Genomic DNA, 19,624 nt, shown 5'->3' with positions numbered 1-19,624 from the left:
AATGAACTCTTTAAACTGTATAGAGGTATTTCACATGGAGAAAGTTACAATACCTGAGTGGAGTTACATGGACATTGGTAACGGTCTTTAAGATATGAGACTGTGAGAAGTCATTGCAACACCCTGTCTGCTGCCACACTTCCATCCCAGAATGATAAGCAGAAGAATGAGTTGTATTTCAGTCAGATGAGAGGCTCTGCTAATTAATGTTGTCTTGGCCATGTATTCTCCAGAAGCCTGTGTTTTGGAAGGCTAAGTTGTTCAAAGTACCTCCTTGCCACCACCAGTACGGCTCCTTGTGTGGCTGGGAATTTGCTGAGCTGCACATGTAAGACCGTTCTCTTTCTTTGTTTGGCTTCTTATTTTGGTATTTCAAACACTGCTTATGTTGACAGTACTTGAGAAGGCAATTGCTATCTATTCTCTGCTCTGGGCTCCTCTCAGAGCAGGTGTTGGTGGGGTTTTTGTAGTCCGGCTGAGTTTGGAGGACCCACGCTGGCCTCTGTCTCCGAGGGCTGGGGAGGAAGAGAGCCAGGCGTGCCCAAGGCCAAACGCCAGAACTCTTCTCTGCTGCTGGGCTCCTCCCATGCTATCTATTTCAGATGTCTGCCTTCATGTCAAGCTTTAGCTCAGGGGTAGACAATCTTTTTGAGCCGGGGGCCGAGTTGCTGTCCCTCAGACAACTGGGGGCCGAAGCCAAAAAATAAATAATTAAATTTTTTTTTAAAAAAAAATAAAATAAATAAATAAACTGGGACAAATGTAGGACAACATTTTCAAATGGTGGACACTTTTTTAAAAGTGGAGGACACGCAAAAAAAATGCTGTTTTTAAAAATGTTAATATAAATGCATGTTTCTGAGGCGTCTATAGACAATTGCCCCTTGCCCCTGCGCACGAGAGGCCAAAGGCCCCGGCGGCAATCGGCACAGGACCGGGCTGGGGCCGGTCCCAAGGCTCCCGGGCCGCATCCGGCCCTGGGCCGCAGGTTGCCTACCCCCCTTTAGCTTATCCAGTCACTGGAAACCACCTTGGTGATCATATAAAATCAATAGAGCCTTGTTAAAAATGGCCTTAGTCTCTCTCTCTTTTTCTCTCTCCTGATTACCATTTGGTTAACGCCATATAAATACATTGTCAGTGGACAGCTATTAACTTTGACATGGAAAACCTTAGTTTAAAGTCTTGTACTCTTAGAACTGATTCATAACAAAGCATGTGACTCTAATAGCACTGGCTTCTGATGTAAAGGCCAGCAAGAGACCACAGAACTGAATTTAATTTGCCTGCCTCGTGATGTTGCATCTTATTTATGAGGCTGAAGCTCTTAGATCAATGGTGGCGCAAATGCAGGCCTGCAGAAGTCATTGGACACAAACCCAGCACCCTTGGCCAGCACAGTCATGCTGGGGATAACAATTCAACATCTGGAGTGCCACCTGACTCTCGCCCTGCCTTACTCTCTGAAAAAGCCAAACTTGTCTTACTGGATTGGGCAAGGGCTTGCCTGTCTTAGCACTCTGTCTCCAGAAATGTCTGGGTAGGCATTCTGAGAGGTCACAGACAGAGCATAGCCCCCATGTCCAGCAGCTGATTTTCAGGGTATAGTAGCCATTGACAGCCCGGACTTCCATTGATGCTCCATTTGTGATGTAGTGTTTAGAGTACAGGTGTTCAAGCTGAGCCCGTGCAGCTTAGCTGAAAATCAAAAATTCAACCATATGGGGCCCACCTTCCAGTTTATTCTTTCCTTTGAAAGTCTTGGAAGGGTTTCTAGCATCAAAAAATAAAAATAAAAACACCTTAGGAAGTCTTCAGGAGCAAATAAACGGGGGGTGGTGTTGCAGCCACTCTTAAATTTCTGAGGGTTCAGTAGGTGTTGTTGTGTTAAAGAAGCTCTGGACTTGTGGTATTTGAAACGAGAATAAAAGTTTATTTGAAAACAGAATTGTATAAGATATGATGGATATGAAGTTGTTATTTTAGTCTTTGTTGTCAGGGATGAGGGAGTGTGTGGCTCTTCACCTGGCCTGGAACTCACCACCTGGTTGTGCACCACGCTGACCAGTTTTGGCCAGTTGTTATATCTTTGGCAAGAGTGGCAGAAACAGGCTGAAAGACCCCGACAAACTCTCCAAGCTTCTCACCTTGCCTCCCAAAGTCTTCACCCTCTTCACCAGGGTCCTGCGGTTCTGTAGCTTCACCCAAGACACCAGACAACTCAGTAGTCTTATATAAAAGATCTACTTTATGTACTATATACACAGCTCCAAATAATACCAACTCCTCTCTCTCTCCAACCCACACAACAATCCACTACTACCCACACAATGCATTGGGATGTATAGTCCTATATAGCCAAATCATGGCACCACCTACTGTTGTCTGTTTCCACCCAGTAGGCGTGCACACATCCCATTGGTTCTCCTTGTCATCCCACAATTAATGATTTCATCATCTCAGCCGTGACCACTTAACATTGTCAGGTGTATCCAATTATTCACTATGCACTTCTTGTCCTTGCATTCAGCACTTGTTAATTGTCTTACCATTCACACCTGTGTGGTTCTCTATTGGCTTCTGCTGATCACTCTGACTTCACATACAGTGTTATTTCTCTTACTGTATGTCCCATGTTGCTTTTTCCTTAACATTGTGTACTTAGTTACAGGAGGCGCGTTACAGACCGCCGGACTGCGGCGGTCTGCTGCCGCCGCCGGTTGCTGCATCCAGGAACCACAGCAGCCAAACAGCGTGGTTCCCGGATGCAGCAAAGAAGGAGCGCGAAATCGTGCTCCTTCTTGCAGCCCAGAAGAGAGCCGCCCCAAGGTGCTAGTCCGCGCACTCGTGGCGTCACTCCGCCTCGCAACGTGCGGACGCAGAGTGTCTGTTACGTCAAAATGGCGGCAGCCTGTGTGGAACGGCCGCCGCCATTTGTTATGGACTCAGTCCTTGCTAGGGTTGAGGCGTATGGAAGAGACGCCCCTTTCTAACCCAGCACGGACGAGTCGTCCTAGGGTGCCCGTTTGGTAACGGGCTGAAGTATCTTTTTATTATTAACTCAGCCACTCAGGCTATAGAATCCATCTTTTCTCCACATACCTCCCCCTTAATAAGTCATTGATACATTCAAGCTCTTTTCAAGCTTGCATGTGTAAATGAGTATTCAAGTGATATTTTAAAACAATATATCAGTTTTAAACATTTTAGCTGTTTTTATACTTAGACCTAAACAACATTATACATATAATATATTTTTAAATACTTACTTTATCATATCTCTCTCTATATATATTTTTTCTCTCCATTGTAAAAGCAATATTTAACGATCCCCTTTAAATCTATAGTTATTATCCCTTTACTATAACATACAATATAAGTTTTATCAATAACCAATTACCAAGTTATGTATCTTCAGGCTTTTTCTGTAGTCTAACAGCAAACATACATTTATCTTTTAAAATATATTTTTAATATTAATTTTAACTTGTTTTTAACTCATTAACAACATTTCAACCCAAATTTAGATCCTTATGAGTTCATCTTAAATTTATTACCCAACATATTCAATCTTCTGATCTCTCTTTCTTACTGAATTGAAGATTGATGGAGCATTATCTCTAACCACGTTCCCAGTACGGTTCTGAATTTTTATTTATTTATTTATTGCCATTATATTAGTGGCACACACCACCAACACATTGGTTTTCCAGTCTATTAACTCATTTACACCATTGTCCTTTTCAGGAGTTTTCAATGGATCAGTTCCTGCAACTGCTAACTTATTTATTTTCACCAGCTGAAGAATTAACACCTCATCTGGTAAAAAGTCTCTGTTTCTTCTTATTTCACTGGACCAGATTCTTTGAGTATGTTGTTCAGCCTTTATATTTTCTGCAGACTGTAAAGCAGGGGTAGGCAACCTGCGGGCCGGATGCGGCCCGGCAAGGCCTTGGGACCGGCCCCAGCCCGGTCCTGCCGCCGATTGCCGCCAGAGCCTTTGGCCTCTCGCATGAGGGCGTGGGGCCTGTGGCCTATCAGGAGGAGGCAGGCAAGGGGGGCAATTGTCTATAGAAGCCTCCGAAACATGCATTTATATTAACATTTTTTTAAAAAATCAGCAAAATTTTTTGTGTGTCCTCCTTTTTTTAAAAAAAGTATCCTCCATTTGAAAAGTTTGTCCTACATTTGTCCCGGTTTATTTATTTAATTATTTTTTTAAAAAAATTATTTAATTTTTTATTTTTTGGCTTCGGCCCCCCAGTTGTCTGAGGGACAGCAACCCGGCCCCCGGCTCAAAAAGGTTGCCTACCCCTGCTGTAAAGCATCTCATCGAAGTCATCAAGTTTTTTTATATAGGTCATCTAGATCTCTGGTCCTGTTTTCTCTGCCAGATCTCTTTTTTCTGTTGGTTGATGTCTTTTCTTTCCAACCACTGACCATCTGCCTTTTGGTCTTTACTGGTATGCTTGACAGCGAAGTTCATAGATGCTAGCATGTTTTTTATACACACGTCCATTCTTTTGAGTTTTACTTTTTCAAGATTCTTCCAATCTTTTTGAACTAGGCCATTTTCTTGAGTTACATCACCCAGTTGCCACGTCAAGAATTCTCCAACAATGTCCCATTTAATATATAGCTTCCAGACATATGTCAGATCTGAAAGTATAGAAAGTTCACCTTGCTGGGATCTATGAAATTTGTCTTCTATTTTTCTTTTCCTTTTTGTCTGTGACTCTTAGACTTTATATTGAGAAATTTAAGTTGGATAGAGTTGTATTTTGCTTTTACGTGGCAAAACTTTGTTTTCCAATTTTTGGCCTGTTTACTGGCTCTGTGGTAATTTTTCAAAAGTATCTGGGTTTTTTTTTGTTTGTTTTTGTTTTTGTTTTGCCTTTAGAGTTTTGCCTATTTTCCATTCTAGCAATCTCTGTGTATAGATCCTCGGTTTTTAACTCTAGATTATCAAGCTCATTTTGACCTTTATTGACTTTTTGATGCAGAATCTGATTTTCTTGCTTTAAATCATATAGTTGTTCTTGTATCTTTTTATTCTCTTGCATTAAAGCCTCTTTCTCTCTATTCTGTTGAATAAACCTCTCATTTGTTCCATCTAGCAAACCCACATAGTCCAGTAATATCTTTTCCATATTTATGTAGGGTTTCATTAGCACTTTTTGATGAATGTTTCATATCAGAAATTTACACTCTGAAAAAGTCTTTTCTTTATTATCTAAACTTGCTTTTAGAGTAACCATTTTCTCCGTTTTTCCTTCCATGAGACCTTGTAAAGTCTGGTTTTTGGATTCCAGTTCAGCTGCTTTTTCTTCAAGTGTACTAATAACTTCATCCTGTTTTTGAAACTTCTCTTTAAACACATCCAAGTTTTCTGTTAAGTTATTGCAATTTCTTATTATCTGAATGTGTCTATTTAAATCATTTCCAATAAGGCAGTTTACTGAGATAGAATATTGCAAATCTCCACTGTAATTTGTGTCCCCATAAGGAAATATTTAACTTTGCTAATGGCACTGTAAAAGCAGCCCCCCCCCAGACCTTTTATAAACCTTTCTTCATTTGGACACACATCTTGTTGTTTTACTAAGTGTGGTTTAATAATACACACTTCTGACCCTGAGTCTCAAAAACCCCAAACATGGATTTTATTTACAGTCATCCCTCCATATTTGCGGCTTTGATATTTGCAGATTTGATTATTCACGGATTTCATTAATATGTTCTCGCTAGGACTGTCTAGGTGCTCCAGTGCAACTCTGGTCAATTTTAACTAAAAGTTGCACTGAAAGACCATTTGTAGCTACTCCAGTGCCATTCTATGGTCAGTGTATGTTGGACATTGACCACAGAGTTGCACTGGAGGACCTAGAGCAGGGGTCGGCAACCTATGGCCCGTGGGCCGTATCCGGCCCAGCGAGGCCTTGGGACCGGCCCCAGCCCAGTCCTGCCGCCGATTGCCACCCCCGCCGCAGCTTCCGCGCTGCTCTGGGCACCATTTTGAGTTCAGCCCCCTAGTTGTATGAGGGACAGCAACCCGGCCCCTGGCTCAAAAAGGTTGCCTACCCCTGACCTAGAGATTCCTAGAGAGGTGTCCTCTCAGGTAAAAATAGTGTTTTTGTTATTTGCGTTTTTTCCCCTAACCCTAGTGAATATGGAGGGACAACTGTATTTGTATTAATTCTCTGTGCTCATCTGATTTAAACTCTTGGGATGAAGTTGAGACCATTAAGCAAGGTTTTGGTGAAGGTAAGCTATCAAAGTCAGTTATTCTTCCAACTGTTGTTTCCATGGCGACTGCAGGCTCTGTACGTTCTCTGTGGCAACAATCTTTTACTGCAGGCTTGACTGATTTTATACCTGATTTTATGTTTGACTTCACCTCTTTAGTATAGATTTTAGAACAATTATACCTTAAATGTCCAGGATTTCCAGACTCATAACATGTCCTTTTTATCTTTGTATCAAGGTCACCCTCTCTCAACCCAAAATCTTTTCTCTCAGCTTCAGTTTTGTCGTAGTGCCAAGGTTTAACATTTTTATCCTCACCAGCTCTATCCTTTAAAGTTTTCCAGTTTGGGGGATTTCTTTTATCCTTCCACTGAGAATTTTCCTCAGGTTTTGTCATTTTCTTGTCATCTCCTCTTATTAGCACTAGTTCATCTACCATTCTGGCTGCTTCTGCTACGGTTTTGGGCTTTTTATCTGGTACTAGCCATTTATATTCTTGAAGGATGACTTTATAGAATTGCTCTAAGCCTCTTAAGCTTTGCAATTCTTTTTTTGAAGTTATTTCATATCCATCCACCCAACTTTTAAAGAAGTAATCTAGACGGCACGCCAGTTGGGGAAAAGTTTCGTTTACTTTTCTCTTTATTCCACCTAAGACTTCTACCTCAGGAAATACTTCTAAATATCATTGTCTCAACTGAGTATGAAGACACCACTGGGATCTTGTTGGCTGATTACTGATTCTTTACTTTACCCCAAACTTTTACCTCTGGAATCACTGTCCAAGTTTATCTCTTAAGTGTGCTTTTTTCCCTCGTTTCCTGTTAATCTCTTACCAATACCTCAGCACTTTTACCTCAGACACTGGTCACTATCTAGCGTGGTCAATCCTCAAGTAATCTCCTACTAATAATACCCTTTAGTTTTTACTTCAGAGATTACTCCTCTGACACAAAAGCCTAGATTCTAATCCTTTGGTTTTTCACCAAATTCAAACCTATAACTTCAGCAATCAGATTTTTCAAATCACGGCACTGCCACCAAAATTATGTCACAACCCACTCTAAATTTCTAAGGTTCAGCAGCATGTTGTTGTTAAAAAAAAGCTCTGGCCATGTTGTATTTGAAACGAGAATAAAGGTTTATTTGAAAACCGAACTGTATAGGATACGATGGATACGAAGTTATTGTTATAGTCTTTCTTTGTTACTTAGTTACAGTTGTAGTCTTGTAATCGTACAGTGCGCCCTTGCTTTACGCAGGGGATCTCTTCCAGACTCCCCCACGTAAAGCAAATACAGCGCATGTTCAAGCCCCATTTAACTAAGCCTAAGGGGACGTGTATGCTGAAAGCCGAGTATGACGCGGACACACTGTAATCTTATTGCTAACTCAGCCACTCAAGGCTATAGAATCCCGCAGGATATCAAAGAACTGAACCCCTTTCCTTAGAGTTCAGTTTATTCTGTCTCTCTCTTAAGGTCCATCTCTGGACCTAACAGAACCTTCTTGGTTTAATAATAATAATAATATAGTTTATTTATACCTCCCACCTCTCCCATGTATTGAGGTGGGATTACAACCTTAAAAGACACTTAGTACAATTTACAATCAATACAACAATAAAATACTAATACTGAATTTACCAAGAATTCCTATTAGTTCTCTAAAAATTACAATTCATCCATTAGCCAACAATCAGAGTCAAGGAAGAGCAGTTGTCATAACCTTTTTATATGGAATTCAGTGGATAAGCCTTCCAGAAGAGATCTGTTCTGAGTGCCTTCTTAAAGGCCTCTAAGGTAGTAATGAGACGGATATCTTCCGGTAGGTCATTCCATAATCTTGGGGCCACGGCAGTGAATGCCTTATGTGAAGTTGTCATTAACCTGGTATTATAATATTGTAGTAAGAACTTCCCAGATGTTCTGAGAGTGCAGGGCGGATTATGTAGGGAGAGGCATTCCCGCAAGTAACTCGGGCCCAAACCATGTAGGGCTTTAAAGGTAATAACCAACACCTTGTATTGCACCCTGAAGCTGATTGGCAGTCAGTGAAGATTTCAGTATTGGTGTTATATGGTCAAACCTAAATGTTCCAGTGACCAATCTGGCTGCTGCATTTTGAACCAATTGAAGCTTCCAAATTTGGTACAAGGGTAGCCCCAAGTAGAGCACATTGCAGAAATCTAACCAAGAGAGTACCAGTGCAAGTACTACTGCTTCAAGGTCCTTTCGGTCCAGGTAGGGATACAGATGGCGTATCAACCAAAGCTGATACCAAGCACTCTTGGCTGTCGCATCTGTTTGGGATGTCAATTGTAAGGACAGATCCAGGAGTACTCCCAAACTGCGAACCTCGTTCTTTAGGGGAAGTGTGACCCCATCCAGGACTGGGTGACAAAACTCCATCCCTGGACGTGGGGTACCTATCGCAAATACCTCCATTTTCTCTGGACTCAGTCTGAGATTTTTCCCCCTCATCCAGCCCATTACTGATCCAAGACAGGCATCCAGGGGAGAGATGCCATCCTGAGTCACTGCAATAGTAAGGGACATAGAGAAATAAATTTGGGTGTCATTAGCATACTGATGACACCCAAAGTCAAACCCCAACTAACAGTTCACTCTGGAACTCTCAGAACACCATCCACTCTTGGACTCAACAGATCCCTATCTGAAGTTCCTAACTCCCACAACGGAACTTTCCATCTTTCCCTGCCAGCATCTCATTGGCTGAGGGCAGCTGGATCGTGATTGGCTGCCACTGTTGCTAAGCTAATTCATCTTTTCTCCACAGTGGACTTACATTGTTTTGAGGGAGAGAACTGAAGGTCATAAAAATACTGGGAATCTCATGGTCTTGTTCAAATTTATGAAGTGTCATTTGTATGTGTAGATGAGTCAGCTGACTGATATTTTCATTATATGTCCTCAAGCAGCTGTCGTTTCCCTAAACGTACAGAGAGAGAGTGTGTGTTACCTGAGTTTAAAAAGAAAGCAGCTTAGGCTGAAGGCTAATTTGTCTGCATTGTAGATATCCTCCACTTTGCCCTCCTACGTTGGAAAACTAATTCCGTGGGCTGAGTCTGAGGTTCTTTTTCAAGTCTTTTTCTTTTGCTTTTCAGTGGAATGGAGTGCCCGGTTAAACATCACGGTTCTGCAACCTGATTGTCTGTCTGAAAACATTGCTGCCATTTCATGGAATTCTGAATGCTCAGATGGTGAGCATAAAAGCGTCTTTCTTCTTGGTGAAGAGTGGCTGGCCAAAGTTATTGAGCCATGCAGCCTAGGAAAATACTTGGGGTTTTTTAGACTTTAAAGCCATATAAATCAAGCTTTCTTAAAAGAGGCTAAGTCTATCAACATGGAAACTATACTATAGCTTGGATTCTAACATTCATTAATTTAAAAAACATCACTGAAAGAAGATTTCCCATCCTCTTCTCCTTGTAGTTGCCCAGGCCCACCAAAAAGCCCCTCTGGTGTCATTAATTTAAGTCTCTGCTTTGGAAGATAGGCAGAATAAAAGTTAAATAAATACATTTTGCATGGGCTCTTGTGAAAACATTTTTTGACTTGTAGGTCTTCATTATTGGAAATGCCAAAATGCTTCCTTGAAAAGAGCACCTGGCAATCTTGGCAACCCAAACTGTTTTTTATAACTGAAAATGGATTTCGGCCAGTAGATCTTAATTATAGGAAAAGCAAAGATACTTCCCTGGCAATCTTGGGACTCCAGTGCATTTTTGTAGTCTTTTATTCCAGCAAAGCAGGAATTCCCAACTTGGGGTGCAAGATAGAATTTCAGGGGGTGTAACAAAGATACTTGTGTGAATCTGGATTCAGTTCTCTTTTATCAATCAAGAAAAAGTTTTAAGAATTGTCTGAATCCACAAGCAGACCTGTGGATCACAGTCAGCAAGAAAGTTGCACCGTTTGCCAAAATCATGAGTGAGAAGTCATTGATTTTATATTCCATTTGGGGTGGACTTTACTGTTTATATTTTTTCTGAATAAGTTAGAATCTGCTTAGCTTAGGTTTGCATTTTATGCACTGAGTTAAAAGCTTGGTTTTTTTAAGTTCACTGCATCCACTGCAGAAATAATCCAGTTTGACACTATTTTGACTGCCATGACTCAGTGCTATGGAATTCTGGGAACTGTAGTTTGTTGTGGCACCAGAGCTCTCTGACAGACTAAGCTATAGTTTGTTGTGTCACAAAACTATAGTTCCCAGGATTCCATAGTAATGAATCATGACTGTTAAGGTGGTATAAAACTGGATTATTTCTACAGTGCAGATGCAGCCTTTGAGTGTTAGCACCATCATGATGCACCTTGACCCATACTACTGTTTGCTTGTGGCACTATAGATAGGAGGTTATTCTATGCAGGCAGTTCCAGAGGTTGAACAGAATGGAAGATTCCATGATAGTTTTGGGATTCAGTGACCCTCCAGTAACTAACAGTCTTCCTGAAATATCAGCTGGGGAGTTTTCTTAAAAACTAAAAATGTTCTCCTCTTCTTAGTGTTTGTATTTAAACCGAGTGAACCACGACCCTTCTGCATCCAGAGAAAAGTCTGCAGAGGCAGAGTCCTGTGGGCTGTTTTTGTTCCAAGAGAAGTGCCTGAATGTATTTGCTCCGAAAAATATCAGTGGCTGAGCCAATCTCAGTTTTACTTCCTGACAGAAACACATGTAAGTTCTATTCCTGTTTTGTTTTATTCCATTTGGGTCAGCATTTATAGACATACTGGAAGCACATAAAAGCAGTATTATATAGTAGTACTGTTTATTTTTGTAGACCTTTTCAGTGTAGTACCATGATCCTATCCTCCCAAGTCATGGGAGGAAGGTAGGAAAAGAAAGAAATTGCTCCCTTTTCAGAAAAGAGAGAGTGGTGGGGCGTTTACATGCCGCCAAACCATCATGAAGCCAGCTTCCGGCTGCAGTGTCGGAACAAAGCCAGCTTTGCCATGTTGAGCCCCTTAAGGCAAGTTTTTCTGTAACCTCAAACAATACTGACAAATTTTAATCCATCCATTTATGTTGGGAGGGGAAGACTGTTTCCCACCATGTCACTTAAGGGGCTAGGGTAAGAAATTATCATTTTATCTGTCCTCTGCATTTTACTTTCAATGTTATATATAAATTGATAGATTGTTATGTATATTTGTATTTCACATTGTGATTCTGTTTTTAAAAATAGCTCATTGAAATTCTGAGGTTTTTTACATTGTAAACTTGTTTATTCATTCTGAATGTTTAGGAATTGATGACATTTAGCACAAAAACCCCTGAAGAGAGGCTTACACCCTCCAGCAAACAGGTATTGGTTTTTCAAAGAGCTAAGGGGGAAACTGTCAAAATATTGGAAATCTGTTCTATGAGATCTGTTGCAGCTACCCAGTATTTGTTCTGTTCTGTTCTGTTCTACATTATGCAGGTTGAGTAATCCTTATTCTTTATGTGGGTACATTCATTATGTGAGAAATTAGAGCTTTTCTATCTACTTAAGATTTATGGGTGTTGTAATGACTAGGCCTCCAGTCATTGGAAGACTTCTTCCAGGTACTGTAATAAGAGTAAGCTGGGAGGGAGGCATATGCAAATAAGTAATGACATCACAGCTGATGGAAGGCTCCCTTGGCCAATCAGTGAGCAGGAGCGAGAGCTTTCTTGCAGACACTTCTAAGAAAAAAGCCTCTGAGACCAGGTGGCAGTTGGAGAGAGATGCTTCAGCAGTTAGTGGTTTCTACAGTGAGAATCTCTCCCTTGAGTTAGTCTTACAGGTTAGGAACGCTGTAGTGTTGCGACTATAGAAAGAAGGCATAATTCAGGCAGATAGTCTATGCTAAGCTAAGACCTGTAACTATATTTCAAATCCGTCAAGGCTGGCATATTACATCAATATATCAGTTAGGTGCGAATGTGTCAGATTAGAACATTTTGGCCTCATTTGTTATTTTTCTGGTTGATTGCATGAAATGAATTCTTCTAGAATTACACATATTGTACCTGCAAGGCCCTTAAGATCTTGCATGATTTATATCTTTTTGTTCTGTTTTGTTTAATTATAATATATACTTCCTTTACAGTATCTGCTACTTTGACACTCCTTTACACGTGTCCCAGCTCAGCTGAGGCTTGAATAGATTAGCAAGAAATAGAACAAGAAGTCCTTAACAAGTCCCAACGTGTGTTAAGGGAAATCCAATATGAATTCACTAGGGGGTGGCAGCATGATTTGAGGATCTCCAGAGGTCATTTTCAACTCCACAGGGAGTAGGAACATAGAACTGGAGGCCCAAGGAAAAGCTAAGGATCTGCTGGGACTAAGAGCCAAGGCAGGCCTGCTGTTTGGATGCTTGGACCACAGGGGGGTCATCACAGGTGTATATATACCTATGCATATAAATTATTTTGCTTCCTGAGAACAAAAAGAGACTCACTGAGTCAGACTTGTAGGAAGTCATAAGCACTGGTTCCTGGTCAGTATTTTGTATTTGTCTGCTGTAGGGCTTGAGAACATGGGAATATCAAATATTTCTCTAATACTTCCAAAGATACTGCCCTTTCTGTTCTTTTAATAATGGTCTATTTTTTCATGTCAACTTAGCTGGCAATTGAGGACAGCTTCCCCATGACACCTTTTTACCTGCTACTGGGAAAACACCAGCAACAGACAAAAGAGACTGGAGAAACTGGCAAAGCACGTATGCAGAGCAACATGGCACAGGAATCACCTGCTGTGAAAGAAGTAAGGAAAAATAGGTTGGAAAAAATATATAAATGCTGCGTGGGACCAATCAACCCAGTCTTGATTTCTTTTTAATTCTTTTTTCTCCTCCAGCTGCTTCACACTCCTGCTCATGTCTTACCATCTGCTGCTTACCTGTGTCCTATTTTTATTAATTCACTACTGGTGCCCAAAACAAGTAAAAGGTAGGAAACCTACTGCATGATCGATCAAATATAGACTACATTTTTAAGATGGGTATCTATCAGTCATGTTAACATACCAAGGGGTGTTAATGCAAAATGCAAAAGCATTCCATAGTGGAGATGACCAGGAATGTCATGGCTGTTTAGGCCCAATGGGCAACAGCAGAGATAGGCAACTGTGGGAAATAGGGAACTAACTTAGGCTCTGCCTGGACCTGCTGAAACCTCTGCATCAAGTTTGGTTTTATTCTTATCACCCAATATTTTTTTTTGGATTTTTAAAAAATAAACCCTTTAAAACTCTTACTTTCAGTACGGCAAAACTTTACAGTGGGGGGAGGTGCCTCAAAAATAAACAAGGAGTTGCATGACATAGAATTGGGTGTTGGGGTTGTGAAGGGCACCTAACCTCTACCCCTAACCATCACTGACTAACACTGGCCCCTTTCTATCAACAGTCTTTCCCAGAACCTCCCTTTCAAGATTCCAAACCCAACGGACTAAACCAACTGCCACATGATGGAATCTTTATGGCCTGTGGCTAGTGATTGGCTGCCCTTTTGGTCTTTTCAACCACACACCTCCCCCCTTTAACAGGTTCATTGACACATATAACCAACCAGTTATATGGGTCACTGAAATCTCAGTTATAAATTATACTTACCTGTTTATTCACATTAGACCTACCAACATTTTAATATATATTTTAAAATATTTAACTTATAGTCAACATTCTAATTATCATTGTCCTTTTTTAGAACTTTTATTAAATCAGTTCCGTTAAATGTCCACATCCCCCCCCCCCCCACACACCCACACCAGCTGAAGATCTCTCACTTCATTTAGGGCCAACAGTCTTTATCTCTTCCTGTCTCATCAGATCAGTTTCTCTGTGAGCACTGTGTCTTCTCCCAATCTTCTTCCGCTAACTGCAGAGTGTCTCCTGTCACCGTCATCGGGCTCGCTCATGGGTCATCATCAGTAGGCGTGACAGCATAGTTTATATCCGCCAACATGTCCTAGATATATCTGCTCACTCTTTTTAATTTTACATCTTCGAGATTCTTCCAATCCCTTTGAACTAGAGTATTTTTGGGGGTGTTACTATTTAGTTGCTCAGTTAAGAATTCTCTAGTCAAATCCCATTTATTATATAGCCTCCAAATATCTATCTGGTCTGACAGTTTATAAATTTTATTCAGCTGGAGTTTATGAGGTATGTCCTCCCTTTCTACAAGATTATCAATGTCACCAGAAACTGGATTATAGGATAATTCAGTGCCTTCTTGACTTTGCAAGCAGGTTTTTCCTCTAATTCTGATGTTTTTTCCTCATCTGATTTACCTAAAGGTTTTAAACATCTAGGACCTTTTTTCTTTTGGCTAAATTTTTCTCTCCTCTTGGCTCTTATCATCACAGCCAATTTTCCAGCAGGCTCATTAGACCTATTAATCTCATTGTCCTTGACTGCTACTTTTTCTTCTTTATTTATTATGTCTACTTGCTCTTGTAAGGCTTTTTATTCTTGCTTTGGATCTCAAAGTCAGACTAGTGATTCCTTACTTTACCACAGACTTTTACCTTAGGAATCACAATGTGTGCTTTTCCTCTTCCTACTAGTCTCTTACAAATACCTCAGTACATTTACCTCAGAGACTAATCACTATCTTGCATGGTAGGTTCTTGAGTAATACCCTTTAGCTGTTACCTCAGAAATTACTCCCCTGACACAAATGCCTAGATTTCAAACTGTTGTGTTTTTTTTAACTTTTCAGTTTAAACCAAATATTGGGTATCTGGTATTTCGCACTCAGACCCCTAAACTCAAGCACACTCTCAGCAACTGGATTTTTTGAATCCCAGTACTGCCACTAAATATGTGAAGGACACCTGCCAAACCTTCACCTTAGTATTCTTCTTTAAGATGGCAGTCTTGGGATTTTCTCATCCCACCTCTGCCACCAGTGTTTTGCAATGTGAGTAGTGTGGTATTAACTCCAGATCCCTTCAATTTAGATCTGACAGCCACACAGGGCAATGATTCCCCTCAGGATAGTCTATTCCAACCACTCCCTTTCCCGGAGTCCTGGATATATAATTAACGAAAGGGAGCCTTTTCCTATGACTCTACTCCTAACTGTCACTGACTAACACTGGCCCCTTTCTATCAACAGTCTTTACTCTAGACTCCCCAGAACCTCCCTCCCAAGATTCCAAACCAACTGACTAAACCAACTGCCACATGATGGAATCTTTATGGCCTCTGGCTAGTGATTGGCTGCCTTTTTGGTCTTTTCACCACAGGGGTATGTGTTACATGTCCAGAAAAATATTGAGAAACGCAATATTACTTGCAAGAGAGCCTAGCAGAACACTTACATATATACACAAGTTTGCTGCTAAAAGGTACAGTCTCAAATCACACAAGTGAAGCTCTGTTCTGGCAATGAGACATATCTCCCTCTTGACTCACAAATTCCCCAACCTTTCAAGCAGGTTTTGAAGGTGTGCAGGATGGAAGGGAATATCCATTCTTAAATAGTAAAACTCTAACTGAAAATAAATTGATAGGGATCCCTTTTATTGGTTTCAGGTGCACATTTCTAATTATACTTCCTTTTTAAACAGAACTGATGATGTTCCTAATGACGTTGAAATGCAAAGTGACAATGAAGAAGATGAATCAGAGGAGGAAACAGGCATTACTGAAGTGCATCCAGAGGCTTCAGATGCATTGGATTGTTTGGGGGAAGTTATACCTAAATTATCAAAAGCTCAGGAAAAAGAACTGCGTAAATTAAGAAAACTGGACTACAGCTGGGCATCAGCTCTCTAGATGTATAATGCTGTGGACTTCAAGATTTAAATTTCTTACTGATAATTTAAGAAGATGTTCATGTTTTCAAATAAAAGGTTAATTTTTATTTCCAGGACACATCTTTGATCCTCTGACATAAATATAATGTAAGTCTTCTGTAATGAATTTTTTAAAGCAGCAGTTTGTAAGGATGAGTATAAAAAGAGGTTTTATGATGACTAATTTTAGACTCTTGAGCTTGGTGACAAAAGTTGGTGAACAAGCAAGAGACATGGAGGCTTAATGGGATTTTTTGAGAGGGAAGCCCAGAGCCCTGCTTCAGTGCCTACTGAAGACTACTAAATATGGCCAGTGAGGGAACTACTGTAGTCACCTGCAACAGTTGTGGTATGTTTGTGTTTTTGTCTAAGGATGTGGATAACTTCCCCTGCACCAACTGCAAGTTAATATCTCTGTTGAAAGAGAAAGTCCAGCAGTTGAAGGCCCAGGTATGTAAATTTCAGCATTTTAGGGAGCAAGAGGTTTCCTGGACAGAACAGAATAGACAGTTCTGGATGGGGAACATACAGAGGAAATTTCTGGGGAGGAGATCAGTTCCCACGCACATAGGGTTGCCATAATTCTCTACTATAAACTGGAACAAAATGTAGGACAGAATTTAGATCAAAATGTAGGACAATTGTAGGATAAAATTTAGCCCAAAATGTAGGACATTTAAGGTCCTCCATTTTTAAATTTTGGGCTAAATTTTATTGGGCAAAGCCCCAACAGTGGAAGGAGGGGAATCCATAGGTAGCTAGAGGGGAGGTCCAGTGGTCTTAAATGTCTCTACACTAATGCACAGAACATGGGAAATAAGATGAATTTGAACTCCTAGCACAACAAAGCAAATAGACATCACTGATGCAAACATGCATCACTGAAACCTGGTGAGATGAGCCTTGTGATTGGAATGTAGTAACAGGAATATAACCTTTTAAAGACAAATAGGTCAAACAGGAAAGAAGGAGGAGGAGTGTTTTATGTGAGAGACGTTTACCTGTGAAGAAATTTTTTGGACTAAAATCCTGGAAGCCAGGTGGAGAGCATCTGGATAAAAATTAAAGGGTAGGGAAACAATAGGGATGTTATTATGGGAGTCTACTACAGACCCCCAAATCAGGCTGAGGAACTGGATGATGCCTTTCTAGAACAGATGACCACACACCCTGAAAAAGAAAGATGTAGTGGTGATGCAGGACTTCAACTATGCTGATATTTGCTAGATGTCAAACTGAGCGAAAACTTTAAGATGTAGCAAATCCCTCACTTGCCTGGAAAACAATTTAATTGTCCAAAAGATGGAAGAGGCAACAGGAGATCAGCTATTTTCAATCTAATCCTAATCCACAGGGGTGACCTCATTAATGGAATGGAAGTGATGGGATGCTTAGGTGGGAGTGATCATGTTCTCCTGGAGTTTGTTATACAGTGGAAACAAGAAGCCCAGCATAGTCAGACACGCATTCTAGACTTTAGGAAAGCTGATTTCAGTAAACTTAGGGAAATACTGGGGGTGATCCTGTGGACATGGATACTAAAAGAGAAGGGAGTTCAGGGCGGATGGGAGTTTCTCAGAAGGGTGATACTGAAGGCACAATTTCAATATAGTTCTAATGAGGAGGAAAAATGGGAGGTGTCTAAGAACAGGATGGATGACTAAAGAACTTTGAACTGTGCTAAGTTTTAAAAATGAGACATGTAGAAGAAAGGGGGAAATCACCAAAGAGGAATTCAAACAAATAGCTAGCATGTGTAGCAATAGCAGTAGCATTTACATTTCTATACCATTTAGTAGTGAACTCAGCACTCTCTAAGCAGTTTACAACCTGTAAGCCAATTGCCCCAACAAGCTGGGTACTCGTTTACCGAACTACAAAAGGATGGAAAGCTAAGTCAGCCTTGGAGCCCTGGGATCAAACTCACAACCCTGTGCTGTAGTACCAGCATTTAACCACTGTGCCACCAGAGCTCCCATATGTAGGGGTAAAGTCATAAAAGGTAAAGCACAGAATGAGCATAGGCTTTCTAGAGAGGTTACATTTTCTGTTATAATGCCCACATCTAGACCGACTCTTATCTGAAAGATTTTATCTGCAAAGAAGTCACTGACAGCATCACAGCAGGCTTTAGTTAGTTCCAATAGAGAGTTCAGGGTGGGAGGCAGTTGGGTTAGCTCTTTAACCACCCTGAACAGCTCTGCTGGACGAGACTCTGCAGATGCAATACGTGCAGCATAGAAATAATTCTTTGCTGCGTCTATTGCCACTCCATAGGAATCCAAAAAGTTCCTATAACGTGTCTTGTCAGCCAAAAGTCAATGTTTCCACCAGCAGCACTAGTCATTGTGCAGTCCGCTTCATTATACGAAGATTACCCATTTACCAAGGTTTTTTATTTGAAGCGGGCTGGAAAGGACGCTTGGGAGCGATAATGTCTATAGCCCTGGTAAGGTCGTTGTTCCAGGTATCAACCAAGGCGTCAACAGAATTGCCGTCGTTCCCAACCATAAAACCCTCTAGGGCTTCCTGGAACCTTTTGGGCTCCATCAGTCTTCGAGGGCGGACCGTTTTAATAGGTCCTCCTCCCCCGAGGGGGTTGTGGGTAGTAGCCTTCAGTCCCACCTTGACCAGAAAATGATCCTTCCATGACAGGGCAGAAGTATTAATTACCTCTGTCCACAGATACTCCTGATTTGTACTAAAGACCACATTGAGTGTATTGCCTGCACAATGTGTAGGAACCAAGACTAATTGGGACAGGCCCATGGCTGTCATGGAGGTCATGAACTCCTGAGCTGCACCTGTGGGATCTGATAAGCTGTCTTTTAAGGAGATGTTGAGGTCCCCCAGGACAAGAAGCCTGGGGGACTCCAGCACCAGCTCTGAGACCAGCTGTGTCAGCTTGGCCAGGGAGTCTTTTAGACAATGGGCAGGGACGTAGCCAGGATTTTAGGAAGGAGGGAGGGGTCCAGACTAAGTGCCACCATTATAATGGGGCTTGGGTGCAGCGGCACAGCAGCACACCATTTTTCTAATGGAAGGGGGGGTCCGGACCCCAAGAACCACCACCCCTTGGCTACGTCCTTGCAGTGGGGTGGACGGTATGCTAACAGAATCCCCAGACTGTCCTTAGCCTTCAGAGTCAGATAGATACACTCAATGTGGCCTATTTTCCAGATAGGTTTCCTGGCCAAAGTGAAGATGCTTTTGTGGACTAAGGAAACTCCGTCCCCTCACCCGCTTTCCCTTACCAGTTCCTTGATGTTATACCCACCTGGGAGGGCTTTAACCCAGGGCTGGGAGGGCTTTAGTTGTCACAATGGAAGATCTCTCCTCCAAGTAGTCATCAGCCTGAGGTCACAATGGCCAATCTCTGCTTCAGGTAGGAAGCATCAGCCAGGGGTCATAATCAGCAATCAGCATCAACTATGCAGCATCACCCTGAGGTCACCTATTTCCTTCAGGGTGTCAGCATCAGCCAGGGTTATAATGGCCAGTTTCTCTGTATCAGTCTCACTCCATCTGCAAGGTGTGAATGTAGCCAATATATCTCTTTGAAGAAGGAAGAAT

General features: G+C 41.3%; 1 protein-coding gene across 1 annotated transcript in view; it reads left to right on the top strand.

Annotated features, from left to right (window-relative positions):
• The window catches only part of WDR75 (WD repeat domain 75), a 42,622-nt gene extending 26,503 nt beyond the window's left edge, over positions 1 to 16,119 (top strand). Inside the window, exons 15-21 of the mRNA XM_042445289.1 lie at positions 234 to 328; positions 9,374 to 9,469; positions 10,779 to 10,948; positions 11,520 to 11,579; positions 12,870 to 13,010; positions 13,104 to 13,195; positions 15,824 to 16,119. Of these exons, the coding sequence (XP_042301223.1) occupies positions 234 to 328; positions 9,374 to 9,469; positions 10,779 to 10,948; positions 11,520 to 11,579; positions 12,870 to 13,010; positions 13,104 to 13,195; positions 15,824 to 16,031 (862 nt within the window). The 3' untranslated portion in view covers positions 16,032 to 16,119. The remainder of the gene's footprint in view (positions 1 to 233; positions 329 to 9,373; positions 9,470 to 10,778; positions 10,949 to 11,519; positions 11,580 to 12,869; positions 13,011 to 13,103; positions 13,196 to 15,823) is intronic.
• Positions 16,120 to 19,624: the final 3,505 nt, after the last annotated feature.

Source organism: Sceloporus undulatus, chromosome 1 (assembly GCF_019175285.1).
Source record: "Sceloporus undulatus isolate JIND9_A2432 ecotype Alabama chromosome 1, SceUnd_v1.1, whole genome shotgun sequence".
Classification (NCBI taxonomy): Eukaryota; Metazoa; Chordata; class Lepidosauria; order Squamata; family Phrynosomatidae; genus Sceloporus; species Sceloporus undulatus.
Note: the sequence above shows the minus strand (reverse complement) of the source record. Positions and strands in the feature narration are given on the sequence as shown.